The 27,144-nt window shown below is 57.8% G+C and overlaps 8 protein-coding genes across 8 annotated transcripts; 3 read left to right on the top strand and 5 right to left on the bottom strand.

The window, feature by feature from the left end:
- Positions 1–1,131: 1,131 nt before the first annotated feature.
- PSEUBRA_001748 (uncharacterized protein) lies at positions 1,132–4,860 on the top strand (the record flags this gene model as incomplete). The annotated part of the gene is made up of 1 exon (XM_059464672.1): positions 1,132–4,860. The coding sequence occupies one exon, from the start codon at positions 1,132–1,134 to the stop codon at positions 4,858–4,860; it is 3,729 nt and encodes a 1,242-aa protein (XP_059320812.1).
- A 303-nt stretch (positions 4,861–5,163) lies between these two features.
- Positions 5,164–8,604, bottom strand: PSEUBRA_001749 (Kelch-type beta propeller; the record flags this gene model as incomplete). The annotated part of the gene is made up of 1 exon (XM_059464673.1): positions 5,164–8,604. The coding sequence occupies one exon, from the start codon at positions 8,602–8,604 to the stop codon at positions 5,164–5,166; it is 3,441 nt and encodes a 1,146-aa protein (XP_059320813.1).
- A 3,077-nt stretch (positions 8,605–11,681) lies between these two features.
- On the top strand, positions 11,682–13,889 carry PSEUBRA_001750 (Protein kinase C-like, phorbol ester/diacylglycerol binding; the record flags this gene model as incomplete). Its single annotated transcript, XM_016434938.1, has 1 exon — positions 11,682–13,889. One exon carries the CDS (start codon positions 11,682–11,684, stop codon positions 13,887–13,889), a length of 2,208 nt encoding a protein of 735 aa, XP_016293663.1.
- A 297-nt stretch (positions 13,890–14,186) lies between these two features.
- Positions 14,187–15,899, bottom strand: PSEUBRA_001751 (Eukaryotic rRNA processing; the record flags this gene model as incomplete). The annotated part of the gene is made up of 1 exon (XM_016434959.1): positions 14,187–15,899. The coding sequence occupies one exon, from the start codon at positions 15,897–15,899 to the stop codon at positions 14,187–14,189; it is 1,713 nt and encodes a 570-aa protein (XP_016293664.1).
- Positions 15,900–16,513: 614 nt separating this feature from the next.
- PSEUBRA_001752 (uncharacterized protein) lies at positions 16,514–16,801 on the top strand (the record flags this gene model as incomplete). Its single annotated transcript, XM_016434948.1, has 2 exons — positions 16,514–16,664; positions 16,737–16,801. 2 exons carry the CDS (start codon positions 16,514–16,516, stop codon positions 16,799–16,801), a joined length of 216 nt encoding a protein of 71 aa, XP_016293665.1.
- Positions 16,802–17,905: 1,104 nt separating this feature from the next.
- On the bottom strand, positions 17,906–22,180 carry PSEUBRA_001753 (C2 domain protein; the record flags this gene model as incomplete). Its single annotated transcript, XM_016435002.1, has 1 exon — positions 17,906–22,180. One exon carries the CDS (start codon positions 22,178–22,180, stop codon positions 17,906–17,908), a length of 4,275 nt encoding a protein of 1,424 aa, XP_016293666.1.
- Positions 22,181–22,880: 700 nt separating this feature from the next.
- Positions 22,881–24,305, bottom strand: PSEUBRA_001754 (Glycoside hydrolase, family 45; the record flags this gene model as incomplete). The annotated part of the gene is made up of 1 exon (XM_016435010.2): positions 22,881–24,305. One exon carries the CDS (start codon positions 24,303–24,305, stop codon positions 22,881–22,883), a length of 1,425 nt encoding a protein of 474 aa, XP_016293667.2.
- A 1,135-nt stretch (positions 24,306–25,440) lies between these two features.
- On the bottom strand, positions 25,441–26,784 carry PSEUBRA_001755 (uncharacterized protein; the record flags this gene model as incomplete). The annotated part of the gene is made up of 1 exon (XM_059464674.1): positions 25,441–26,784. The coding sequence occupies one exon, from the start codon at positions 26,782–26,784 to the stop codon at positions 25,441–25,443; it is 1,344 nt and encodes a 447-aa protein (XP_059321196.1).
- Positions 26,785–27,144: the final 360 nt, after the last annotated feature.

The raw sequence follows: 27,144 nt of genomic DNA on the forward strand, positions 1-27,144 counted from the left end.
CGGTGACCAACCATAACGCTCGACTTGCTCTCGCTTTGTTGTTTCTTCTTCTTGGCCTTAATTTTATATTATATATAAATTTGGCGCGCTGCTGTGCACTCGCCACACCGTCTCTTCGGCTTAGCCGCGTCAAGTGGGCTGTGGAGCGATCAGTCCGCCAGCTTGGAAAGTGGGCGTGGGAGGCTTTGAGTCATGCTTCGGATGTGCTCCAAAGGTAGGCTGACAGCGGACGCTCTGCAGGAACGACTGAACAATCAAGACATGAGAGAGCAAGGGCGGAGAGCCAAACCGGAATTGGCTAGTTGGCGCCGTTTCCTGCCTGGAACGCGACTCTCTGACTGCGCACGGCTTTCTGGCCTTTCTGGCTTAAGCCGGACCCTGCGGCAAAAAAAATGCGCAACAAAGCTGTACCGCCGCCCTCGCCGCCGCGTTGCAAGCCAGCCAGCCAGCCGGTTGTGGTCCCCCACCTTTTCCGCCATTGGGCGCTTGGTTAACTTACCCGCGACGTTGCTCGAAACGTCACACCTTCTTGTCGCCCTGACTCGTCGACGGCCTTCTCCTTCCACCACACGCACACCTAACCATCATCATCACCAACCTCAAAAGGCACTTTCTCACGCCACCACAACCAAGCATTACAAGCTCACTCACTCGCATCACTCTCGCTCCAGCCCGACTCGCACCTTCAGCGCCGGCTCAGCCATTTCCGCCAGTACACCAGCTCGCTCTCCTTGGCAGAACGATTCCTTTGATCTCTCCTGCCCAGCCACTCGTACATTGACACCCGTAGCAACGGAGCTGTTTCGGTCCATGTCAGTCTGAAGCGATCCTTCGCAACCATTCTCAGCTCGTCAACCGCCCACCTCTTCCAAGGCGGCGTCTACCGCTTGACCCGCGTTCCTGGCAACACTTCATCTTCTTAAGCCTCTCCATCCCGGCCTCTCAGAGACACCGCTTGCTTTCGGTCAGCTCCTTGGATCCAACAAGAGCTCCACTCGCCTCATTGGTCCACACTCTCGCACCAGCCAGCCATGACCCTGTGAGCCTTCTCTAGCCATACCCTCTGCAATTCGCTGCCCTTCCCGGACGACACAGATACCCATTCTCGATACCTCGCTTGCGTCTTGCAACATGACCTCGTCCGCCATGATGGCTGCTGCCGAGACGCTGGCCTCCGTCGCGTCCGCCGGTCCCTCCACACCAGCACAAGAGAAAGCTTCCTCCAAGCTACATCGCAGAAAGTCGGATGCATCCACTTCGGGATCAGAACCAAAGAAGAGGACGCGCCCCGTCAGCGCCTGCGAGGCATGTCGTGCCAAAAAGGTGCGCTGCCTTCTCTCGCCTGACGCTCCCGTCTGTCAGAACTGCCTCGCATCCGGCAAGCAGTGTCTCTTCCGAGTCGACGACCTCGCGCCCGCACTCAGAGCTGCACGCTTTGCTCACTGTGGTCCTCCTAGCGCTAACGCAAGAACAATCGCCTCCAAAAAGAGCTCCAAAGCTGCATCCCGCAAGTCGATGGACGGCATCGACGAAGAAGACAGACCCTCACCTCCGAAACGCAAAAAGTCCGAAGACGACCGTGGCTCTTCGGATGCCATTCACAAGGAAGAAGATGCCGATGTCGATATGTCCTCCAATGGTAAGCCCAAAGCAAAAGCTGTCTTTCGCTCCTTTGCCAATCCCACCAATCTCGCCGCGCCGCTACCCGTTCCAGTCACGCCTATGTCGGCCGCGTCCTCGGTCCCTCCATCTTCCATGATGGCATCACCACCTCACAAAGGCCCACATCCACCATTGCCCAGAATGGTCTCCTCCTCTTCTGCAGCATCCAGACGCTACTCAGAGACTGGTTCTGCCAACAATGATGTCTATGACCGAGGCTTTGTCAACTCCGGTCCGTCTGCGCCTGGATATTCAAAACACAGACACAGCCATCCTGCCGTCATCGACCCACAAGGTGCCCCCTTCCAGACCTTTGCCCACCCCAACGACTTTTCTCATTATAGCCATCCCGTCGCGATCCCACCAGGATCTGGCCCCAGCCCAGCAAGCGCAAGCTCAATGTTTTTGCAGCATCAATCTCCCACGGATGGCAGCGCCCTGTCAAACCGGTCAGGTCGTTTGAATACAGTGTATGCCGCTCCCAAACCGATCAGCGCTCCTCACGTCGACGAAACGCGCCCCCGACGCAAGACGTCCGATATCAGTGCACGAAGGCAGCCGGGTCCACCTGTGGATCCCATGTCCTTGGAGTACTACGGTCACCCCTCGGATCCAGCCTCCTCGAACAACATGGATGCGTCCGACCGACCCCTCATGGATCATCGCAGCTCGAGTCATGCAAGCGAGCCACCTCGTCGCGACATGTCGACCGAACTTCGCGATGGAATTGAGCGATGGCAACGCAGCGGGGCTGCGAGACCAGGCGATGAGCGCGAATACATCGCAATCAAGGAGGAGCCAGTGGCGCAACCGCGACCCAAGATCGTCCTTCCCTTCTTTCGTTGGTTTGGCACCACCGCCAACACTCCTGGCTACCGGAAGATCAAAGTGGGTGTATTGCAAGACTCGGAGGTGCCAGGTACGGACGAGCTGGCACCAGCGCTGGAAGCTGACAATGCTTCGGACGGTCGGGCGGCATTTGGTTTCACAATCCGAGACGACGATGACTCACGCACGCCAGGCAAGCCTCGGGATGATTCCGTGCTGTCGCCACATCCGGCGCAGCTTTCAAGCCCGGGGCAACGACCCGATCACAAGGCTTCTTCATCCGTCACCCGTGACCTCTTCGAGATCAATCGTCCACGATACCCCAGGAAAGACATCCTCGAGCATCTCGTGTCTCTGTTCCTTACGCACTTCAAGCCTTCTTGGTGTCCTTGGATGGAGGCCGACGAGCTCAAGAACAGCGCCCAGAACGGATCCATGCCTGCCATTCTCGCCAACGCTGTCTGCGCGGTCGCTGCTCGCTTTTCCGATCGTCCCGAGCTACGAAAGGCACCACGCAAGTCCTCGGGCGACCCCTTCAGCGAAATGGCCAAGATCCTCATCATTCCACTCTTGTCATTTCCGTCGATCGAGGTCATCGAGGCGCTCATTTTGCTGAGCTATGCCGAATTCGCAGCTGGCAGCGACTCGGGCCTCTGGATGTACGTCGGCATGGCACTGAGAATGGCTCAAGATCTTGGCCTGCAGCACGAGGTCAGCATCCAAAGCATTCCCATCGAAAAGCATCAGGAAAAGGCACGGCTGCTGTTCTGGGCCGTCATCGGACTCGACCGCATCACCACGTTCGGCACGGGCCGTCCGGTTTCGATTCGAGAGACCGAGATCGACACTGAGCTGCCCAAGCTAGGCGCCTCCAGCGATATGAAGGACGAGACGGTGGTGTTTGGCCACGTGGTTCGGATCCTCATGCTCCGAGGACGCATGGGCGAGCTACTCAACCGGCGCGAGAAAGAAGAATCGCAGATCTCGGCGGAGACCACCAAGCGCGACCTGACTCGCATGTGGTTCGAGCTCGCTCAGAGCTACTCGGAGCTGCCTTCGAACCTTCACTTCAACGTGCAGACCTTCCAGCAGAGTGCGGCGCATCACCAGAGCCCGGGCTTTGTCTACTTGCACGTGCTCTTCCAGTCCACCATTGGACTGCTGGACCGTCCGGCGCTGATGAAGAAGTTCACGGCAGACTCGGCTCCTCTGCTGCCATCCTTTGCACCAGCAGCGAGTGCAGCTGCGTCCAGGACGATCGCGGACATTCTCACGCTCGGCGATGCCTTTGACGATCGATGCATCACCGCCTCTCCGTACCTCGACCAGCTGGTGTTGCCCGCAGGTCGATCGTTCGTTGCAGAGAGGGAAGCGGCGCGAGGTGCCTTGCGGAGCATGGGACATGGAACAACACCTGCGCCGTCGAGACCACCTTCGCGTGGCGCCGGTTCGCAGCAACAGAGTCGCACCAGCCACCTCGTCTCGACCAAATCGTACGCTGAGATCAACCTCGGTGCCTGCCAGCGCATCTTGCAAAAGCTGCAGCAGTACTGGGCTGGAGCGTCCTGGCCGCTGCGAGCTCTGGAGCAAGAGGCTGCTGGGAATGGTGGCGAGATCGACCCGCAGGCGTCGGACGAGGATGCCCAGAGCGCACCAATCCGTGATATCGAGATGGTGCTCAAATGGGCCAAGTCTCGCATTCGAAGCAAAAAGCGATTGGCGCGGTCGTCGCATGTCACACCAAAGGCGGATGCGATGACGCTGTCCGAGTCGATGGAAGGCATTAACGGGATCCTGACGGGCAACACTGGATCCGACGAGTTTGCGTCGACGCACAGCGGCGACTCGCCATTTGGGCTCGGTATCTCTGCCGGCCTGACGTTCGACATCGACGCGCTGATGGGCAGTTGGCAGATGGATCACTTCGATCCCATGTCGAGCTTCCATGCGCCCATGGCCGTGTCGCAGTACAACGACGGCAACCAGCAGCAGCAAGTAAGCGGTCACACCCCGTACCCAGCCTCCGGTCAGACGCCAGTCCCCACCTTCACCGGCCCGCCAATCTATCCTTCGCCTGGCCGCCGCTCCTCCCTCAGCACCCACCTCCACCCGTCATCAGCCGTCGTCCTCTCCCCACACCGCGGTCACAGTCGCAATTCTTCGCTGCACAACCCCGCCAACCCAATGTCCCTCACCGCCTACCACCCACCCACACCGGGTCAGCTGGACACATCCTCCTTCGCCATCGCCGAGTTTTTTTCGCACGACCAGAGCGTCTGGCCCCTCAGCATCCAGAACGAGGACATCGACCAGGAGGCGGTGAATCTGATTGCGAGCGCTATGCAGTTGCCCAGCTATTCCGGGCCGTGATTTCACATCGATGTATGCAGTTTGGAACAGAAGGTTGTTCACAGCCGCACTCGAGGATGTCGAGCGAGAAGAAGTCGCACGATGATGGAATGTTAGTTGGGAAGATGTTCATGCTTGCACACAAGGATTGTTTGTCCCGCGTGCGATCGAGTCGCGTTTGTTTCAGAGACTTGTCATGAGAACGCGACCCCGGTCATTCACACGGACACACAGTCGAGTTGAGATGCGAGTTCCTACAAATTTGATAACCATGCGATGCGTGACTGGGAAGTTCGTTATCCGTGACATGAGAAAGTTCTGTGTTCAATGACCGCTACCATCGCTGCCCGAGGTTCTGCGACCATGCGCGTCAGGATTCGCCACAAACAGCTGCGGCCTTGGTGCTAGACCATGCACCACCTTGGGCCTCCTCGCCGCGCTTTCCGATAGCGGAGGTGAGGTGGCGCGCTCCACACCCTCGTCCGTCGTCGTCGGTGCGGTGCGCGGGAGGACGCTGGACATGCTCGCCGTCCACGCTGACGTGTCCTGCGAGGAGGTGGCAGACTCGAACGCGCGCACCTTGTCGCGCACGGTTGCTGCAGCTCCCGCAGCCAGCGGAGCCGACCGACGCGGACTGGTCGACGGGAAGAGTGGGGAGATCATCACCGGATTCAACCGCGCACGTTTGGTGGTGAGCGGCGTGATGGAGGGTGTTTCGGAGACGTTGCTTGGTCGGCGTGCAGGTTCCTCGACCAAATCACCCAGTCGTTTTGATGCGGGATCGAGTGTGGACGCGTCATTCCCGTCGGAGGGGATGTTGCGAGGTCGAAGCAACGTAGGACCGCGACTAAGCGCAGGTTCGCTATCCGTATCGCTAGCGCGTGTGGATTGCGTGCGCCGACTGCTCCCCGTGCGCACGCGCTGGATGACGTCCATGCCGCGCAGCTGCGATTCGAAGTGCGAGGAGGCGCCCGTTCGAGCGGAACCGATGGACGAGAGGGAGGGTCCCTGAGTGTGCGCTGTGTAGGGTTCGGGTGTTCCGTCGGCGCCAACACGACGGCCATGCTCGTCCGTCCCGCTGGCGTTGCTGTCTGCGAACGGATCCGGCAGAACTTCGGACACCTCTCGCGACCGAGCCGACTCGGTGATGACCGCCAGCCCGCTCACGGGTGGAGGAGCGGGGTCGCGAATGGGCAAATTAGCATGAGGACTAGCCAAGAGTCGACCCGACGAAGAACGCTCCATCGCCGACGAGTGGCCCGTGAGACGGTCCCACCAGGTCGAAGAGCGTTTCATCCCGTTGCTGCTGTTGCTTTGACGACCGTGGCTTGCGTCTGAGAAGGAGACGATGCCGCCGGATGAAGTGACGTCGTAGGATTTCGACGAGCTGGGCACGTCGCTTCGGCTGGTGGTGCTGTGCGATTGGACGGAGGGGTCTTCGTGCGTGTCGAGATCGGAGCGACCGTCGTGGGATCGATGCTCCGAGTCGTAGCTGCCTTCGAGGTCGCGGTCGGCGAGCTTGCCGTAGCCCCTCGCGCCAGCTGCAGCAGCAATTGCGCTCGTGAGGCCTGCTCGGGTTTCTTCAGGACGATCTTCGAAAGGAGAATACATGTCGAGCTCGTCATGCGCTTGGCGATCGTCGTGCGAGAATTGACCAATGTCACCGCTCGAAAGGTCCTCGTCACCAGCGTTGGCGTAAGAGTGCTCGCGCATATGTCGTTGAGGCCAGGTCGGGCTCTCTGGCTCGTCCGCGCCGTCGGCGTAGCTTCGATTGATGCTGTCGGCCTGACGTGTGGTATAGACGCTGCTGCCATCGCCTTCGTCCGCGAGCATGTCGAAACGAGGAGCTGCCTGAGATTCACGTCTGCTTCGACCGGCGAGGATAGCGATGCGCTCGCGGAAGTGTGGGCCTGATCCTTCCATCGCATGACCCATGTTGCCTGCCACCCACGGTGAGCCCTCGGTACGCCCACGCCTCCTGCCATATGCAACACCGCCGGTCAGCCCAGCACCGTCCTCTGCGCCACCATCTGCATGATGGTATGGGCGATTGTAGTCGCTCTGCATGAAGCCCTTTTCCATAAGGAGGTCATCATCTGCAGACCCGCCGTTGTGACGTCCTCCAAAGCCAAGGATGCCTGCCTTACTTTCGCCGTAGCGCCGATAGTCGTTCTGCGTGCGACGGCGGTAGACTGCATAGCCTGCACCAACGACGAGACCAGCACCGATGATGGCTCCTACGGCTGCGCCTGCCTTTGCCCCGCCGCTCGAGTCGTCGCTGTGGCTGTCAGTGTTGGCCGATCCGCCGTCAGTCGGCGTGACGTTCCCTGCTGGGAAGCTGCCTGAACCTGAGTTGCTGTTGCTGCTGCCTCCGCTATTGTCGCTGCCAGAGCTGGAGCCGTTGGAGCCGCTAGATGATGATGTACCAACACCCGAGCTGGAGCTAGACCCATTCGCCCCAGACGAGGAGGAACCGCTCGACGTTCCTGAGCCTTGCGCTGGCGTCGAAGCCGGCGAAGACATTTGCGTGTCCGGAGTGTATGAGGTTGCAGACCAGCTTCCGCCCGACCAGCTTCCCTTGTTGAATGTGGATGCTGTGAGATTGGATGCGTCAAAAACGTGGAGTCCTGATGGTGCAGCGTTACCTCCCTGCCAGCCGAAAGAGATGAGTACTTCTCTACCGTATGCGACGGCCGAGTGTCCGTACCGGGCTCCGGGACCGTCTGCCGAATCTACTTGCGTCCAGACGGGTGGATTGACGCTCCAATCTAGGATCCAGGCATCACTGTACACAGTGGAGAGATCCGCGCTGGCGCCTCCCTGGATGAAGACTCGCTGGTCGGGCAGGCTGACGGCGATGTGGTCGCGACGAGGTGCAGGATAGGCCGCCTGACGAGCCTGCAGTGTGCCATTGGCTGCGCTCTGAGTGCTCGTGTGCGACCATGTCCCTGACTTGGAGGAAAAGGCGTAGAGATCCTGAAGAGATTGCAGCTGGCCCGAAGCATCCATGCCGCCAAGCATGAGGATAGTGCCATCGCTGAGCATGGTTGAGGTGGAGCCAGCGAGACTCCCCGGGGGAGAGGAGGGCACAAGTTGGAATGAAGGCGAAGCGGCTGTAGTGTCGATGGTCCATTGTTGATCGAGGATGGTGCCGGAGCCGTCTGCTCTTTCACCTCCGACAATCCAGACGGAGCCTTGACCGTTTGATTCGCTGGTGTGCCATTCTCGTCGCATTGGCTGATTCCAAGAGGTGGGAACTTGTTGATAGGCAGCTGTGCGATTCGAAGTGGTGCCGCCAAGGTGAACGATGTAGGCAGAGTCGTTGCCTGTTTGAACTGGAACCACGGGACTGCCGTCACCACCGAAAAGCAGAAGAGAAGTGCTGTTGAGAGGCGAAATGGTGTGGAAAGAGACAGCTGGTGCGATAGCACTTTCTTGCTCTATTGTCACAGCTTGCCACGGTGGTGAAGAGAGTGGAAAAGCAGACGACAAGTCGAGCGTGTACATCTGCGCATCGCTGGGTGCTGAGCTGTAGGTGTAGCCTCCGCCCGATGTGCCCTGCGTTTTGCCGCCCTGAACCACGAGGAGAGATCCGACGAGAGCTGATGCCTGACCCCATCTTGTTGGGATCGAAGTGGTGGTCGTCTGACCTGAAACGACGTTGACGAGCGGGATCAGCCATGCTAGGAGTGCGGGGCTCCTTCGATGTGATGGTGATGGTGACGAGCTCCGAGATTGCCGTGAAGGCTTTTGTGACGAGTACATTGTTGAAGATTAAGGATAGAGGTGTGAGATGAGGTCGCCCGTCGATGCGAGCTCGAAGTAGGAATGTGCCAATATGAAGTCGATGCGGAGGCTGCACGCCTGTTGCAAGGTGGTGGGTGCTATGCGAGCAGAGCTTTCCTGAAAGCGGGACGGTACGATAGGAGAGAGTCTGAGATGATGGGAGCGTGCAAAGGAACCGACAAGACAAGATGTCGAGAAGGAGGACCCTGGACCGAAGGTCTGAGAGCGAAAAGGGGAGCGGGCCTCAATCCTCACACGGGCGAGGCTGAGCAGCTCTTCTCTCGGCCTGTAGGATTGGCCGTCACAAAGGGTGCTGTGACCTTCAGGGGAAGTTTGAACTCCTCTCCTCCCTGTGTGGCGTCGTCGAGGCTGATTGTTCGGCAACTTGATCCGACCAAGGTGATGCGTCTGCCCAATCTCGGTCTCCTTTGATTGCGCTGAAACCAATGAGCGGCAGACAATTGTGATGAGACGCTCGGATGGCGTGAGAACAGATGACGAAGCAGCGGAGAGGCCGTGGTCGGGTGAGCCGAGAGGATGAGCCTTGAGGAGAGGTGATGAGCCAAACCCACCACGGCTGACACCGAAATAGGGGTTGGCTGCAGATGCTCTTTCGATGTTCACAAGCGACACGCTGCACAGATGCCTTCCTTCAACCTCGCAACCATCCCGATGATTCCTGCTCTTCGTCTTGTCCTCTCTCCAGTACAAGCACCGAGCTGAGAGACATCCAAGCTTTCGATCCACCATACCTAGCTGCCTTCAGCTACACCATGAGAGAACAGTCGAGCCAGCTAGAGCTTAACGGGACCTTGGGGCTGCAAGATGTGCGTCAAACTCAACTTCTACGCAGACCTCGTTGGACACGCGTTTCTGGCACGCGCTGCCGAAATTGGAATTTATATATTTTTATTTTATTGATGGATCCGTAAGCGGGTGGATGTGTTGCGGCAAGTGCCCGGTATCTTGACCGATACATGCGCAGAGAGCGCTCGATGTTGCTGGAAGGTAGGATGAGTATCGAGGATTACATCCTGTCTCGGACATGCCGAAGCAAGTTTGTATGCAATCGACTGAGAGCTGTCGCAAAGCAAACATGCCTGCTGCTGGCGTGGACACACTGCGTTGGTGTGGAGGCCAGTTTCAGAATTGGGCACTTGAGCAGAGGAATGTGCCAACGTGTCAAAGACTGCAGGCGTGTGTTGGTTTCTCGAGCCGAAGCAAAGAAGAGGAGCATGTGTTGGTGTTTCAAATGTGAACCCTTTCCGACCCCTGAGTGACGTCGAAAAGGATTCACTCTTGCACCTCGTCCATCCCTCCCCCTTCGGCTTTCACTATCCGTACCCTAAGCCCCTGCCTTGGACATCGATCGGACAATGTCGTCTGCCTCATCGCTGTCAACCCTCCTGCTGATGGTCATCAGCGATGAAATAAAGCTCACCATGACGTGGCTTCGGGCTCTAAATAGACTTCTGGCACCTTCTTATTGATTCCACGCAGCCACTGACGAAAGTCGCCGTACCCTGGTGCTTTGATGAGACTGACACTGCACTGACAAGCTTCGATGAAGCATGGCGTCCGTGGGCAGCAACGCCCATCGCCGTGGGCTAGTAGAAACATGTGCGGTCGACTCAGCACGGTTCTTGGATTGGTCGGCGCTCCCGCCGTGTTCGGTAGGCGGCACGCTTCTTCCTTGCTCAGCTACACAGTGCCTCATCGACTCAGGGCGGGTCCGATCGATCGAGGCCTCGTCAGCAATCTGCGTATGAGCTTGTCTGCGAAATGATGGTCTCAAAGACCGAACTGGAAAAATCGTATAGCCGTCGATGCATTGGCTAGCTCAGCTTCCGTATATTGTTTGTTGGCTGGTACATGGCCTTCTTTGTGCAGCTCAGCATACAAGCGAGTGAGTCAAGTGCCACTCTGAATCGCTCAGGGCTAGGCCTGTTGGACGCAAAGGGATGATGCGCAAGAGAGTTTATCAACCCACTCAACTCAACTCGACCGCTTCGGGCTTAAAAAGTCTCAATTTAAAAGGTTTCGCAGTCCGCTCGCACTTCTCTGCCAAAATTCCGCAAGGGTCCGAATTCACCTGTGCCTGGCTGGCTGTGTGCTTCTTGCCCTTTTGGACAGAGAGCGCTCTGGACTGAGCATCTGGCCCCTGAGCAGCACAGCGCCTGTTACTTAACTCACCTCGAACCGCCTTGACTTGGCCTCCTCCTCCTCATCCAAACATTTCCTTCTCCGCCTGCTACTTTGAGCATCTCTCTACCTCCAACACCGTCATCCTCCCGTGTCTTCTTGCTGCCCTTCTGAGCATCATCCGCATCCGTTTCACCTCTCTTCTCAACTCCATCATCCTCATCCTCGCCTTCTCACGCTTACACTCCGCCTGCCTCTGCATAAAATACTGGACCCTGCTCCAGCGCTTACTTGCATTCGCATCTCCCTCTGCCGCCGCCTGCATTGATCTGCGCATTGCTTCTCTCGGTCAACTCTCATCCGCCATCATCCTTGACACTCCTCGGTCTCTTGCCTCATCTGGCGCCACATTGCATCCATCCTCGTTCATCTCCCTCCTTTCCACTTCAAACCTTATCCCAATCCCCGACACAGACCCGCCATTTAGAAGCGCTTCTCTTCACTCCGCATCCAGTCTCCTCGTTCTTGCGCGCAACTCGCTTGCAACTCCACGCGCTCGACTCGCTACCGGCACACCGGCTCCTTCGGCTTCTGACGACATTGCCCTTGGTCTCCGCTTCAATATATAGCTTGGCCATCACCGCCTTCTACCTGGCTAAGCCTTCTCTTCTCGTCCCCGCACCTACACGACGCTGGCTGCCACCCCAAAGGCCCACTCGTTCTCTCTCCTCGACGACCTACCACCATCCTCCTTCGCTATCTCTCCTTCCGCAACGTCTGGTCAGCCTCGATAACGAACAAGTACGAAACTCGATCTGCTCGATAACACGATCACCACCCCCTGATTTGCGCACCCACCGGGCACCAAGCCAACGCAAGGAGCTCAACTACGACCCCACAGAACTTTCGCAACAATGGATCGATTCGACGTAATCAACTTTGCCGACCTCTCCGGGCCCAACGGTGGTGATTGGGTCAGGATCGGCGGCGGAAGTTTTGGTGTCGTTTTCAAGGGAGAATACTTGGGCACCGAAGTCGCCATCAAGGAGGTCCTTCCAAACAACACGTATGATGTCGAGAAGTACTTTGAACGCGAGTGCGTTCTCATGAAGGAAGCTCGTCACCCCAACATCGTCCAGTACATCGGCCTCACCAAGAGCCCAGGCCTCGATGGCAGGATCTACATCATCTCGGAATTCGTCGGCAGCAACGTTCGCTCCTACCTCGCAGATCACAACAAGCCCTTCCCGTGGCGTTTGCGTATGAGCTTTGCTATGGACATCTCACGTGCTCTCGCCTATCTCCATGCACGCAACTGCATGCACCGCGATCTCAAGGGCGAGAACCTCCTCATCACCGCAAACGAGCGCATCAAGGTCTGCGACTTCGGCTTTGCACGCATTGCGGCACGCAACGAAGACGAGATGCGACGAATCAGCTACTGCGGCACAGACGGCTACATGTCGCCGGAGATCCTCCTCGGTGTCGACTTCGGTCTGCCCTCAGATGTCTTTTCGCTTGGTGTCATCTTTGCCGAGATCGCCTCTCGCCATCTGGTCGATTCCTACACATTCAAGCGTGTCATGCCCACCTTCGGCTTGGATGCGGACGAGGTGCGCGAGATGGCATCAGAAGGCTGCCCAGACTCCTTCATCCAGCTTGCTCTTGACTGCGTGGAGGAAGACCCAAGGTACCGTCCCGACATGCGCCAGGTGGTCTCTAGACTGGCCGAGATCGAGCGGGAAGTGCTGATGCGCGAAGAGGCAGAGAACCGTTATGCCATCGGCAGTGTCCGAGGCGCCACCATCCAGTCCATCATGGGCACCAAGCTCAAGCGTGCTGCTGCGCCAAGACTGCCCAGCTTCAACGGCGCTCTCAAGCTCAATGGCACCACATCGCGTGCAGGCTCGGACGACAGCGGCGACGAGATCGAAGAGGCGCTCGCAGCACTCGAAAAGATTGGTGTCGAGCCGGACCATGCCGCGGCGCCGGGTGCCATCAAGGGTTCCAGCACGCTCAAAGTTGCGGGCCACGGCAACCCTTGGTGGAGTGATGACGCCGCCGAGGCTCTTCCCAGCATCAATCGAAGCTGGCTCGCTTCGCCAGGCGCTGCTGCAGACAGGATGCGCCAGGAGTCCGAGGCTGGCTTGCTCGACAATGCCGACTACGCCGAAAGCGACTACAGCACGTCGGTGGTGCGTTCCTCCAAGATGACGGCAAGGCATGCCCCATTGGCCATGCTCGACGAGCGACCTTCTACCCTCTCCATCAGGACGCTGCGTCAGGGCGATTCGCCGCTGCTCATCCCGGCTCGTCGCGGTTCCGCCGATCTGTCCGCCATTCGAAGAGGGTCCGAGTCAGCAGCCATGCTCTCGCCCACTCGAAGAGGATCGAACGATGCATCCACCTTGCTTGCAGCCGCTCGACGAGGCTCGGCCGATCCCGCGATGGCGCTCGCAGCCGCACGAAGAGGTTCGACAGAAGCCTCGATGCAATCATACATGACCGCCCGCACCCACCGACCGGACACGTCGATGGCCCTTGCCACAATCGCCTCGGTCAACTCGGGTCAGATCGAGCCCGTTCCCATCCACCATCGCTTCACATTGGTCAAGAACGGCACCCGTCGACCCAACAACGTCGTCGCTGCAGCACAAGCCATGGCGAGCGGAAGTGCGCATCAGCACCAGCACGTCAGCAGCTACCCTTCCCTCGTGCCGCCCGCCGTCATGCTCAGCAACGCGCTCGCAAAGTGCTGGGTGTGCGGCAAGCGCATGGGCTGGAAGCCGTTCATGGACTGCGATGACTGTCCCTACAAGACGCACGTCGCTTGTGCCGAGCTGGCCCCGCCCACGTGTCAGGATCTGGCGATCCCTCTCAGTGGCGCAGCGGGTGGAAGCCATGTGCAGCCCGTGCTTTCGCCACACAACGCGTCGAGGAGGAACTCCAAAGCCACTGATGTCGGCGACCAGAGAGAGATCTCCGCCGCGGCAGCTGCCCTGCGCAGAGCCTCGCTGGCCGACTCGATCGACGAACCGGGCTCTCCGCAGATGGGCAAGCCCAAAACTAAGAAGAAACTCTTCGGCGGCGCCGCGATCAACAAGAGCGCCGTTCGCGCTTGAACAACACTCACTCCCTTTCACCGTCTTTCTAGCATTCCTAACGATTTTCTCACGACCCCACCTCGACCAGACGGTCCCGGACTATGACTCGCACTGCTCCATCTAGAATCCTCTCTCGCATTTGTACTTCCCACACACACTTTTTCGCATAGATTCGGCGCTCTCTTCTCTCGCTCTCTTTTGAACAATGCAACTTCTTGATCCCGACTCTTCTACGGTGCTCAGGCTGCAAGTGTGTATGACATGACGTGAGAATTGCAAATGGAATTCGAAGTGAAAGGGAAACAGCAGAGAAACTTAGTGACCGCCAGCGCGTCTTGCCTTGCCGGGTCTCTTCGCGGCGCCGCTCTTCTGCTTGGGCCTGAACCCAGCCTTGCCCGAGGTAACCTTGACCTTGCTACCCCTGGCGCCCTTGGTGGGGCCAACGCGGAAATCGTTGGTCGACTCGGCAGTGTTGCTCTTGGAATACTTCTTCTTGCCTCCATGACCATACTTTGCATCCCTTGCGGTTCTCGGCATCTTGGCCTTGTTGGTGGGTGCACGAGGTTTGCCCAAGAACTGCTTGCCCTTCTTCTCCGGGCCACCAATGGCCTCTTCCAATCGAACATCGAAGTCGTCTCCATCCTCGGCATCGTCCAGCGCACCATGCTTGCGTTTGAGCCCCTGAATTCGTTCCGCCATCTCCTTCTTGTTTCGCACCCGTTCTTGCAGTTTCTCGACCTGCACCTTTTTGCCAAACTTCTTGAGCTCGCGCTGCTTTTTGGCCGCTTCGCTCGCCTTGATCGCCGCAGATTCGTCGAGCAGTTTTTGACGGATTCGCTCCATGTGCTCATCCGTCTTGACCATCTCGGCAAAGTAATCCGTCGGTCGGCTGAAGGGCATCCCCGCCGACTCGACGAGCTTGCGTCCCTCCACCGCAGCGTGCAGAGCTTGCTTGTAGAAGGAGAGCTCGCGCTCCAGGTCGTTCTCCACATCCGACAAGGTGTGCGAAGAAGGGTAGGTGATGCGCATCGTCTCGATCCAGGGTAGCTTGGAGGAGGATTCGGGCGAGTCGAGACGGATTGAGGAGTAGATGCGACGGAGGGCGGATTCGTTGTTGATCTTGATGCGTTGGGTGCGCGAGGCTTGAGCGGCTTCCGAGAGCTGGATGTCGTCGGGGAGGTCTTCGTAGGGGATGGCTTCTTCGTCATCCTCCTCTTCGGCTTCGGGGTCTTCCTCTTCGTCTTCGTCGGAGTCTGCGTCGGGGACGAGACCGCTTCGTGCAATGGACGCGGCGAGAGTGTCGCCGTTGGCATTGGGGATGACGCGTGGGATGTCATCGTCCGCAGCTACCAGCTCTTCGTCTTCGTCTTCCTCCTCGTCGGACACAGCTTCTAACGCCTCTAGCTCCTCGTCATCCTCGAGCTCTTCGTCGTCATCCTCTTCATCGTCATCCTCCTCCTCGTCTTCATCGCCAGCCAACTCATCCAGAGCAGCCATATCCACCTCATCCAATCCGTCGTCTCCTAGCGCAGCCATCAGCCGCTGCATGCCCTTCTCGGAAACGTCCTGACCATCCTCGAGATCCGACTCCTCCTCGTCCTCCTCTTCCTCCTCTTCGACCTCTTCCTCCGAGTATTCAGCAACGATCGGCTCCGCAGTCGCCAGCGCGGACGTGGGTTTGCGGGTCAACTTTGCGTGGCTTGCAGGCACCTTGGCTGGCGAAGCGTCCTTTGTTGGCGAGGACTTGGCCGTTTTGGGGCTCGCCTTGGTCGGTGTAGTGGCGGGCGTTTTGGTCTTCTTGCTCTTCGATGGAGAGTCCTCCGCAGTTGTAGGGGTGATAGGAGCCTTTTTGGAGGACTTCGAGGGCGTAGAGATGGACCCACCCTTTTTGAGCGGTGACGGGGTGCGGATGCCACCGGTAGCCTTGGCCTGAGCACGCGTCATGCGGCTCGGTGAGGCGGTGGATGGCGAGGCAGCAGGTGTACCGTTGGCTGCCTTCTTAGGCGTCGACTTTGGTGTGGCCGGCATCGTGTGTGTATGCTGATCCAAAACGTTGGTGGATGAGGTAGGATGGAGCGCAAGGGTGGAAGTTCAGCTACCCTGCTGCGCCGAATTTTCTCCACTCGAACGCCAAAAAAAGTTGCCTTCCAGAAAAATTCGAGGCGAAGTTCGACCCTGATTATGTCACCCCCTGTCACCTTTCAAGCTCCCACAGTCTTAACAGCTTGGGAATTTTTCGGATGAACCACGGCACGCGGCAGGAAGCGGCGATGAATCAGCGCTGCATGTGCCTGGGAAGCCGCACTCTGTCCTGTCAACTTGCGCCCTCGAGGCTGAGTGAGCCCGCATGGCTCTGCGGCGAGCTCGGGTTCGCAGTGGCTTGGCCATTCGGCTCTGTGGTTGAGATCCGAACGGTTGGTCGCGTGAACGGGGGCCTGACGTCAAAGCGCGCTGCAGTTCTTCCGACCCAGGCGGGTTGATGTCAGGACGCTGTCTCGCTGCTGTGGCTCGTGTGCTGATTGATACGAGCAAACTGGCAAACCGGTCTGCTGCGCCGCGGTCAAACGTATATAAACGATCCCCTCACCTGTCGCTTCCTTCTCCCACCCCAACCCGTTTCATCACAGCACAACTCAGCCAACATGGAGAAGACTTTCAACGACCCCGCCCAGAGCCAGCAATTCTCGAGCGATGCCGAGAGGCAGAAGGCCAACGAGCAGCGCGCCCAGCAGGGCGAACCGCAGATTCCCGGTGCTGCCGGACGCGAGTCTGTTCCTACCAAGGATCCCAAAGGTACGCTTCTCACCAACCATGCTTTTGATATACTTGATTGCTGACCTCACCATGCTTGTTCTGCGGAAACAGAGTTCGACGTCCGTGGCGGGCCCGGATCGATGGGCAACAAACCCGTTCAAGACCCTGTCATCTAATCTAATGCAAAACGAATGACCATTAACCCTCAAGCATTGACATGACTGTGTGCACTCCCAACGAGCGTCCTGCTCTGTACAGTCGCGTCCAAAATGTTCCACATCCACCACGCGCGGAAATTAGGCACTTCACCAGTGTAGATTTGTGGAAATGACAATCGCTCTTCCCAGCCAGTATAGCTCTCTTCTCAAGACTACAGCCTCAAATCTGTTGGTGAGAAAGTCGTACGTATGCCCTGTATCAACGCTGTCCAGTTATCAGATAAAATCTAGCATTTTTATCGCAAACAAGAGATGGGTTTCTGTGAGAGATGTCAAAAAATGCGAATTTGACTGCTGAAGTGCCTTCATGCAGGTTCATGCGCGAGCAAAACTGGACCAAAAATGGACCTCAACATTAGGAACGTTCATGCCACTTGCTACGGTCTTAACCAGCATACTCTTGGTGAAAGAGTTGTAGATCTACATAAGATGAACCTGCCAACAAGTTTTCAGGTTGATCTGACAACTTTTGTATTAGTACAGTACTCGATCAAGTGGAAGAGCATGGATTTTTACATCACTGCGCTCTGCAAATGAAAAGAGCGAATTTGGACTCCAGTTTTTTCTCACATCTTCAGCATCCTACAGTAAAATGAGCGTTCTTTGTATGCTAATGACGCTTGTCTTGATCCATAGTGACGGACAGCAACTACAAGTACCAGCTTTCAGAAAAATGCTATGCCAACTTTGACCTTAGTATGGTGTTCGTTCCAATAAGATGTGGTTGAAGTGCATACCTCTGATAAAGTGCCTGCGGCAGTTCTCAAAATTATGTGGAACATTTTGGACGCGACTGTAGCTCGTTGCGTGGCGAGATCGCGCACCCCTCGACTGCGACGCAAGCAGAGGGCGTCGAGCACCAAGATGAGCCAAAGCATGCTCACACTCACACGATCAAAGATGGCATCCCCGATCGTCTTGACGCTTCAGAGTCGCATTCATGTCGAGAGCTGCACACATTATTGAACGTTTCCTCGAAACGAATGTTTGCACCACCCTACGAAGAGTGAAACACGACCTGGTATCAACATCCTTGAGCCAAAATTACCATACAAAGCCCACTCAACCGTCCTTGTGATGTCGCTTGAAAGGATTGTGCAGCTTGGACTTGCGCTTGCTGGGTGTGCCCTGGGACTCGGCGAAGGACCTTGCGTCGTGGTCGAAGCTTGCGTCTGCCGTTGTTGAGCCCTCTTGATTGGCCGGTGCAGGAATGTTGTAACCGGCGGGGAGGCCTGTGCCGGAAGGAATGGCGGGGAGGCCGTCCGGACCGTAGGGGCTGACGAGTTCGCCCGTGGTTGGGTCGAGCAGTGCTTCTTCGCCTGCGGCGATCTCGGCTGCTGAGACCTTGCGGTTGCCTGGACGGATGATGCTGCCCACGCCCTTGGTGACGCCTCCAACACCCTTGCCGGCTACACCGACGACACCACCGACACCTTTACCTGCCACACCGACGACACCCTTTCCAACACCGAAGCCGGCTTTGCCCACGCCGAGACCGGCTTTGCCGACACCGGTGCCGACGGCCAACGCGCCACCGACTCCAACGCGTCCTACGCCTGCAACTCCAGAAGTGAAGGTTCTACTGATACTCGTACCCTTTCGTTCGCGATTGGCGACAAAGTCGGGCTTGAACACAAAACGCAGTGTCACCTCCGAGTTGTCGGCCGAGCCGCTTCCCGTCAGCGGGTAGGTCTTTTCGAAAGGCTCGAAGGGCTCGAGCACCGACAGGTCCACCTGCGCCTTTCCGAGCTTGTCTGGCGTTCCGACTTGGTCCCAGTCGTACGCCTCAAACACGGCATCAGCAGCTACTCGCGAAGGTACCTTGAACTCGCCCAGGTTCTCGTTGTAGTCCGGGTTGAGCGTCTTCTTGATCACCTTGGACTTGGCCATGCGCTCGCCGTTGAGCACGAATGCAAAGTAGGGGTCCGAACGATTGCCGCGGTCCGCAGCTCGAAGGTTGCGAGCGTGCACCAAGTCGACACGGAGGAAGCCCTGGTTGTTGACGCTCTCGACGGGCTCAAGGTGCAGGTTGATGGGGATGTACCTGCACTCTAGAACCACGCTTGCCACCTGCGCACCGGCGGCGTTTTGCAGGCGGAACTCGTACTGCGAGTTGAGCGCTTTTTCGAGGACATCCTTGGTGTTGCCCGAGAACTCGGCAAAGACGTCATCGTCACCATCGCCCGTAGTCAGCTTGAGATGGAACTTGGACCAGTCGAGCTCCTTGACGACCGACTCGCCTACCTCGTCCCATGTGTGCTGAGCGGTGCGAGCCTTCTCGGTGGTGTAAGCTGGCCAGTAGCCATCGTCGAAGAGCACCTCGAGGCGAGCATTCTTCTTGTTAGTCGGAAGCTTGCCTTGCAAGATGTTGAAGACAATGATACCGGACTGCTCGTTGAGCAGCTGTTGCTTGGACATCGTGACGCCTTCTTCGACCTTTTCCACGGCAGAAGGCGGAGCGCTGGCACCGGCATCCTTGACACTCTTGAGCGAAGCGATCGAGTTCTTGTCCTTGACGTGACCTTTGGCGGCCCCCTTGACGGCTGCCTTGACCTCGCTCGCGCCGTTGGCCTTCTGCGTACCATTGACTGCAGTGTCGGCTCCGGACTCTTCTTCCGCCTTCTCGATGATGGCACCGCTCTTCGCCGCCGCCTCGTTCTCGCGTTCATCGAACTCGGCGCCCTTGATGCTGACGGCCGGGAGGAACTCGCAGTCAAACTCGATCTGTCCCTTGTAGATGCCGCGTCCAAGGTGGATCTTGTCCTTGTGAGCATGCTTGCCGGTGCCGCTGTACCTGAGGCGTGGGTCCAAGCCAGCCGAATCTTTTGCGAGCTGAGCCACATCGACCTCGACGTTGCCGAGAGAGCGGTCCTTGCCCGTGTTCTGGTAGTCCATGACCTCGATCGTGATCTTTTCACGCAATGAGTGGACGGGAGCGTAGAGGATCTCGTTCCACTCTGGGTTGAGATTGTTGTTGACGATCGTGGTACCGTCGACGGCTTGTCCTCGAGCACGCAGCTGCACATACGGATCCGACTTGCCACCGGTCATGCCTTCGACGTTCTTGACGTCGGTCGCACGCTTGATCCAGAACTTGACAGCGCCGATAGCGGGCGTGTAGCCGCTGCTGCCGTTCATACTGCCGGACATCTGTACTGGCTTCCATTGCGCTGACATGCGCACTCGACCATTCTTCGAGTTCTTGAGCGGGAACCAATCCTGCTGCTTCTCTTTGGCTGCGAGCAGATCGTCGAGGCGGATGCTGACGTACGCTACAACAGGGTCGGCACGCAGATCGCGGTCATCGAGAATCTCGACGGTAATGACAGCCTTCTTGCGATCAGTGACGAGAAACTCGGTGGGCAGCTCGAAAATGGGGTTGGTGGTGCGCTTGATGACGATGGTGTCCTTGACCTGCTGGCCATTGAGCTTGATGCGTCCCTTTGGACACAGCTCACCGCTGAAGCCAGAACGCTTGTCGAGCTCCTTGGCTTGATGCAAGGTAAAGCGCACCACTCCTGATCGGGTTTCAGGCAGGGGCTTGAGCTGACCGTCCTCGCCAGTCTCGGGTTTGACGACAGGATAGTAGGAAAGCGAGTATTGCACCTCGCCTCGCTCCTTGGCGTCGAGAATGATGGGTGTGCTCAAGTTCTCCTGCTCAGAGCCGTCCATGAGCTCCTTGAGGTCGAAAGCAGCCTGGCCCAAAGTGGAATCGGGACGATGCTCGTTGAAGTCCATGACAGCCATGGTGAGCATGCCGTTGAGGTTGTTGAGCAGCACAAACTTGGTCTCCTTGTACTGCGGGTTGGAGGTGCCTCTCTTGGTCGAGGTCTTTGCCAGCACCTCGCGATTGTCGATAGAGAGCGTGACATATGGATCAGGCGTACCGCCGCCCAGCTTGACTCCCTTGAGGTTGCGCGCTGACCAGATGTTGACTTGAAGAACTCCGATAGCAGTGTCGAGCGGTGTCCCGGACATCATCTGCTCGAGATTGATGGTGAAGAGATTGGGGTTGTACATCATCGGTCCGAGATTGGCATGGATCTGTCCCTGGATGAAGTCGGAAAGACCAGGAATGTTGCCGATGTCAAAGCCGAACGTGTTGCCTCCGATTGGCTTGAGCACGTAATCAATCTTGGGGGGCTCCATGAACGAGATGTCGACGAGCTGCACGTGAGGGAAGTTGCTCATGAGCTTCATGCGCAGGCGGAGGTGACCGACAAAGTTGATGTCCTCGAGCAAGATCGGAAGGCCAGCGCCAACGAAGCCCTTTCCAATTCGAACGGTGAGGACGATCTTTGGGTTGATCTTCTGGCTGGCCTGCTTGACGGTGAGATCGAGCACATCGCTGGGCGTGAAGTTGAACTTCCAGTCCATCATGACGATATCCTCGTCCGTGTTTGGGAAGGTACGGACCGAGTCGATTCGAGGTGCTTTGGTGCCGAGCGTGAAGGTAGTCATGCGGATCGAATCGAGGAAGCCTGGGCAGTTCTGCACCAGGATCTGGTCGACGGTGCCAATGATGGTCGCAGACAGAACGGGCTCGTAGATGAGCCAGAAGCGCGAGAGGAAATGGTTGATCCAGTCGGCGGATTCGTGCTCTGAGACCATCTTCTTCTTGGCCAACTCGCGAGTGATGTCGTCCCGTGCGCGCTGACGGGTTCGACGCATGCTGGTGTTGTAGTAGGTGGAGCAGAAGGCGCCGATGATCAGGATAGAGGCTATACCTCCGCCCAGACGAGTGGCGAAGTAGGTGAAGAGTACGGCCAATACGATGACGGAGGCATCCCACCAGAAGTAGCCGAGATAGCTTTCGCCGACAAAGGTACTGATCAAGTCACGCTGAACTTCTTCGTCGGGGTTGATGGATCGATCGAGCGGAAGACCCTTGGCAGCAAGGGCAGCAGCGGCCCATCCAGCCACGGTGCCAGGCGGCAGATTAACACTAGGCTGACCGGCAGGAAGCGAGCCTGGTGCGTTCTTCTCCTGCTCGTTGAGCTTGTCTACATCCTTCATGCTGAGCGTAGGATCGACCTTCTTGCCGCCGATGTCGCTTGCAATACCAGAGCCCTGCTGTGCGGCTGCTGCTGTCTTTGGCTTGATGCGATCCGTTGCCTTGGCAGCTTGAGCGGCCTTCTCTGCAGGAGTGGCATTCTCGTCAAATTCGAGCACTCGAGCGCCAGCTGCCTCGTTCTGCCGCAACTTGGCATTGACAGCGGCATGTTCGGCTGCATCCTGAGCTTGAGCGGCATTGATCTGCGCCTCTGTGGGCTCTCCTGGCGCGACAGCAGCGGCTGAAGGGGCAGCGTGATCCTTGTGTCTGAGAAAGGACGCCATGTTGAGCGGTCAAGGTCGATGCATCGAACAGCGATCAGCGAGGCCGGATGTTCGTCGATTGTCACTGAGCAGATCGAGCTGCTGACGATCGAGCACGCTTGTGATCGCGGCTGCGGAAGGGGGACGCGAGGTGTGAAAAGGTACGACGATGATGGTGGAGATGAAGGCAGGCACGGTTCGCAGACTGGGTGGATGCAAGAGCATCGGAAGAGCAGATAGCCAGCCTATCGGCAGGCTCAGCATGCGGTGCTCCTGACTGCGCTGAGCGTGAGAAATGCCGGCAGGAAGGGGGCCTCTGCAGGCACAGCCAATTGTTCCGTTCGGCTTCCGAAATGCAAATTCGGCGTGGTCTGAGCGCATCGAAGCTCGTTAGCCGAGTTGGCCTTGGGTTGCAATCAATCACGTTGCCTGCGGGTCGCCAAACCTGTCAAAGAGGGCCAGGCCTGCGGGTTCTCGAGTGATGACATTGACGAGCTTCGAGCGGGATGAGCAAGACTCTTTTTCCTTTCTACTCGAGCTCGAGCCTTTGGCACCAGCATCAACTTGATCAGCCATGTGAACAGCGAGAAGGCAAGAGACTTGACATAGCACGTGGAATACAGCGAAAAGACAACGAGAAGGCATGTAGCGGACTAGCGCGGTGTGTGAAAGCCAGCTGTCGTCAAGCACCTGCCGTAAAGAGATCATCCGCAGCTCTCCTCTATCGCTTACTATGAAGCAGATTCTTGTGAGCGCGGCTGCTGCCTTGATGATGACGGCCGAGAAGTCCCAGCAGGCTGTGACCAGGTTCAGCTCCGGCATTGCTGTCCTGTTGTCCGCTGGATGGTCCAGTACTGGCCCCACTCTTGATGTCAGGTGCCGGTCCGTACCCTTCAGCCCCTCTTCCCGGCGTTTTGAAAGACCCTGGAACATAAGGCTCAGGCACATAAGGCTCAGCCCCGCCGCCGACATCAGGAGCTGATCCAGATCCGTCTGCACCGGCGCCAGCGCCGGGCATGGTCGAAGAGCCTGGCTCGCCAGGCGCAGCGCCGCTGTCGGGCGGCGCACCATAGCCCTCAGCACCTTCTCCAGGCATGGTGGCGGTGCCTGAAACATCAGGCTCAGCACCACTGCCGCCGTCGGGAGCAGAACCATATCCTTCATCTCCAGCTCCAGCCCCATTCGAGGTCGAGGAGCCCGGCACATCAGGCACGGAGCCACCATGCGAGTCCTGCCTCGTCATCCCGTAGCCTTTTGGCAGGCGACCACCGCCATCCTTACCGCCCCCGCACACGGCACTGACGATGCCGAGCGGATCCACATTCTGACAAACGCTCCTGTTCCTCTGGTATCGGTCGGGAGCCGGATGCCCCGTCTTGTCCGTCTTGCCCTCATACGGCTGAACACTCGCATCATCCTTCCTCTGCGCACCGCTCCTATCGATCAGGCCTGTGGTGCATCTCACCCTCTTTGGTGTCCCAGCAAGACCCGGGTTTTCGCCCAAGAATCGGAACCGGAACAGACACGAGCTGCGCAGGCCCTCCGGCATAGCGCAGCAGTCCTTCTCGTTCGCAACGCCGCCGTAGCGCTTGCCCCAATCGGTGCCCCACTGGTTGACGCACCCCTTGTTGAAGTCTCCTACGCCGCCACCGGCCAGTGCCATGTCCCAGCTCCCCTTCGGGATGCCCTGGCTTGTGTTGATGTTCTGCAGAATCATCTTGCGCACCTGCATCGTTTTGCCGTTCGGGTCTTGCGGGAGGAACTCGACCAGCCAGCAGGTGTTTTCGATCGTACCGTCTGGATCGTGGATGTTGTACGCGCCATAGCCGTAGGCGAGCGTGGGGTCGACAGTGTCGACCCAAGACTGGATGCAGGAGCATACGAATTGGTTGCCACCATCACAGCCGTTGCGACCCGAGAGCTGGGCAGAGGGCGGGATGAGGGTCACGCCATCTTTTTCACACGTGTCGACGGCGTTGTAGAAGCCAGCTTTGGGATGGTCGTAGCTGAAGGCTGGGCGGCAGCAATCTTCGTAGTGGGTGGCAAAGGGGCCGGTAGGTTTGTTGTAGGCCAAAGAGGTGGTGGTGAAGCATGCCAGGATGGCGGCGAGGGTCACTAGAAAGGTCGGTCGAATTTTGATACCCATGGCTGCGGAAATTGACCGTTAGGAGTCTGCTTTCGCGCTCGTCTTTTGCCTAAGTAGAGCGCCGTGAGCGTAGATAGAGGGCTGGCAAGTGCGCGGAAGAGGACTGATGATCGACGAGGCAGATGCGTTCGATGAGCCTGATCAAGCCGGACGAGCCGTCAAGTCTCCTCTATTTATGCTCTCATGTTTGGTGCTGCTGTTTGAGGCTATGCTCTTCGCTTGTGTAGCTGCACCACATCGCTAGTCAGGGACGTTGCAGCTACAAGTGCCCATCTGAGATCGACAGCATATGAGAAGGGGGATCAATGCACCGTCGGCGTAACTTCACCCACCAACGAAGCACCTCATTTGACCATCCCGTCGGTCTCATTCCACAATCAGCTGATCCTCACTGCAGCATTCTGCCAAGCTTCCTTGCAGCAGCGAACGCATAGAATAGGGGCTTGTCGAATGACTTTCGAGCTTGTTGAACAGCGAGATGAGCTCCGTAGCACCTGACGACGGCGACCTTGGACCGAATTACACCGCCTCAGCCGGAAACTATGTTGGTGGGTACAGAAGTATTCTACGTCTGATGAGCCGCAAGCTCCGGCTCGCACTCAAGATTGTCTTGCTCCGGTCCGATGTCGCTTCTATAGCCGGATTCCGTAGCCCAATGCGGACCCGCTCATCACGACTCGTCCATATGATCCTGAGCGTTAACGAAGAGTCTTCTCCCTAACGGTCTTCCGCATTGATTCAATACGGGCGACGGCGAGCGCGCTCAGCTCATCGTAGAGCTTGGCTCGGACCGGCAGCAGCTACACTCTGAGCTTTGCTTTGCCAATCTCAACAACAGACTCGAGATGATGTGCAGAATTCTGGGTGGGAGCATCGCACGGTACCTCATTGACAAGGCTCATATCGACCGAAATCGTTGTTGGCTGTCAGAGATGCCACCACTCGCAAGCGACCAACAATCATCATCACACCAACCGACCTTCGCTTCTCCGCCGAGCCTCCTGTAACTCTCTGCGAATCTAACCTTGTCGCACACTTTGCAGTGTTTCATAACGTTTCGACCGAGGCGCACCTCTTCGAACGTCGCACTGAACTCTTGTTTCATCGAGCCTAAACCTCTCCCACATCAACCTCATCAAACCCGTCCGAGCACCTTGGGATCGAGCACGCCGAACAATCTAAAAAAATTGCCCGTTCCGTCCTTCTCGATCTCGATGAGCGCGGCTCTATCCTCGCTCAACTTGATCTTGTCCTCGTCGGCCATGGTGGGAAACGCCTGTTTGAGCGTTTTTGGGTCTGCGAGGGCGTACGCGATTCTGTTGTCCTTGGCAAAGACGACGCGCATTCCGAGTCTTCTCCACATGTCCTTGGTGGCGATGAGGCGTTGACCGGAGAGCAGCGGGGTTGAGATGGACGTGGCGAGTTCAGGGTCGACGGCGTAGCGCACGTAGCCGCCGCCTCGGTCGACGATGTTGGTGAAGCTGGCCCGGCCCGCGGATGGGGGTCGGAGAAGAGGCGTTCGGTTCGGGAAGCGGAAGCGGGAGATCTTGTGTTGGATGGGTGTCGATCCAGGCTGGAAGGGTGGGACGTAGTTGGGGTCCGCAAGGACTAAGCCGTGGTCCGAGGCGACTGGAGACGCTGCTTGAACGGAGATCGGGTCGACCGCACGCGACTTTCCTCGCTTCCGTGTCACAGAGGGACCCGCATTGGTCGGGTTCAGGTTGGGCTGCTGCGGTGCTTGAGCGCCAGACGACCCAGCTGAGGCGTCAACTGCGACGATTGGCTGCCCGGTTGCCCCCGCTTGAACCGGGAGTCGGACGGGACCATAAGTAGGCCACCCAGAAGAGCGGATCGGAACATTATAGAGCGGCGGATGAAGGTTTGTAATTGGCGTCTGTGTCCTCTGCACCTCTTGCCACTCGGTTGGGGTCAGTGGGCGTCCGCTCAGAATAGCGTCATGCTGCGGGTACACGAAACGAGCGGGATTCGATCGTAGCTCGCCGTGAGGGGGAAGCGCGAAAGGTTTGGCACTTGCTATCGTCGCCTCAAACGGATCGATTGGAGCGCGCGACCCGCTGCTCTCGCCTCGAGTCTTGGGTAGAGCTTGCCAGAATGCGTACTCCGACTGGAAGAGCGGAGGCGCTGCTAGTACGTCGCTCGGCCGCCAATCTGGGCTGAACTGAACAGGCTGAGCTTGAAAATGGCGCTCAGTCTGTTGAGATCCTTGGGTTACCTGAGGAACAACATCTTGCGCGAGTGGCTGAGCGGGCACGATCTGATTGCCGATCTCGCCCAGACCATGCTCGCTAGGAGGAGTCCCGGGCTCTTCGGTCAGCGTCTGGGAGCTCGATTCGGGAGAAGTCGATGGCGGAGACTTGGAAGGCGAAGAGGAGTCAGAGGCTGGAAGACATTGCACTATGACTCCGAGCCAGCCGAGAGTGAGTGCTACGGCAAAGAGGATCGTGTCTAAAGCCCTCATGATGACGACAGGTTGGGGGTTGGAGAGATCGGGAGAGCGGACGCATCAGGCTGCGCTGTATTTATGCTTCATCAGGTCCAGACAGGACTGCTGTCTGTCAGATCATCTCAGAGCTCGGTTCATCAAGCAGAGGATGCCCTTTCTCGTTGGTCGGATCCCGTGGAGATGAGATCATGAAGACCAAAGTGGCGCCTGCGGCTTGGACGCTTGTTTGCTTCAACCACGGTCGAGAAGGTCGAGCTCGACTCCTTCCGGTCCCACGACCATCGCAAGTACACCAAGCAGTAGCCGGCGCCCCCAAACGCGGCCATCGTAGCACCTGAAGAGCTCAACGTCGGAATGAGAGTACTATATCTTGAT

The sequence above is a fragment of the Kalmanozyma brasiliensis genome (genome assembly GCF_000497045.1).
Source record: "Kalmanozyma brasiliensis GHG001 unplaced genomic scaffold PSEUBRA_SCAF15, whole genome shotgun sequence".
Lineage (NCBI taxonomy): Eukaryota > Fungi > Basidiomycota > Ustilaginomycetes > Ustilaginales > Kalmanozyma > Kalmanozyma brasiliensis.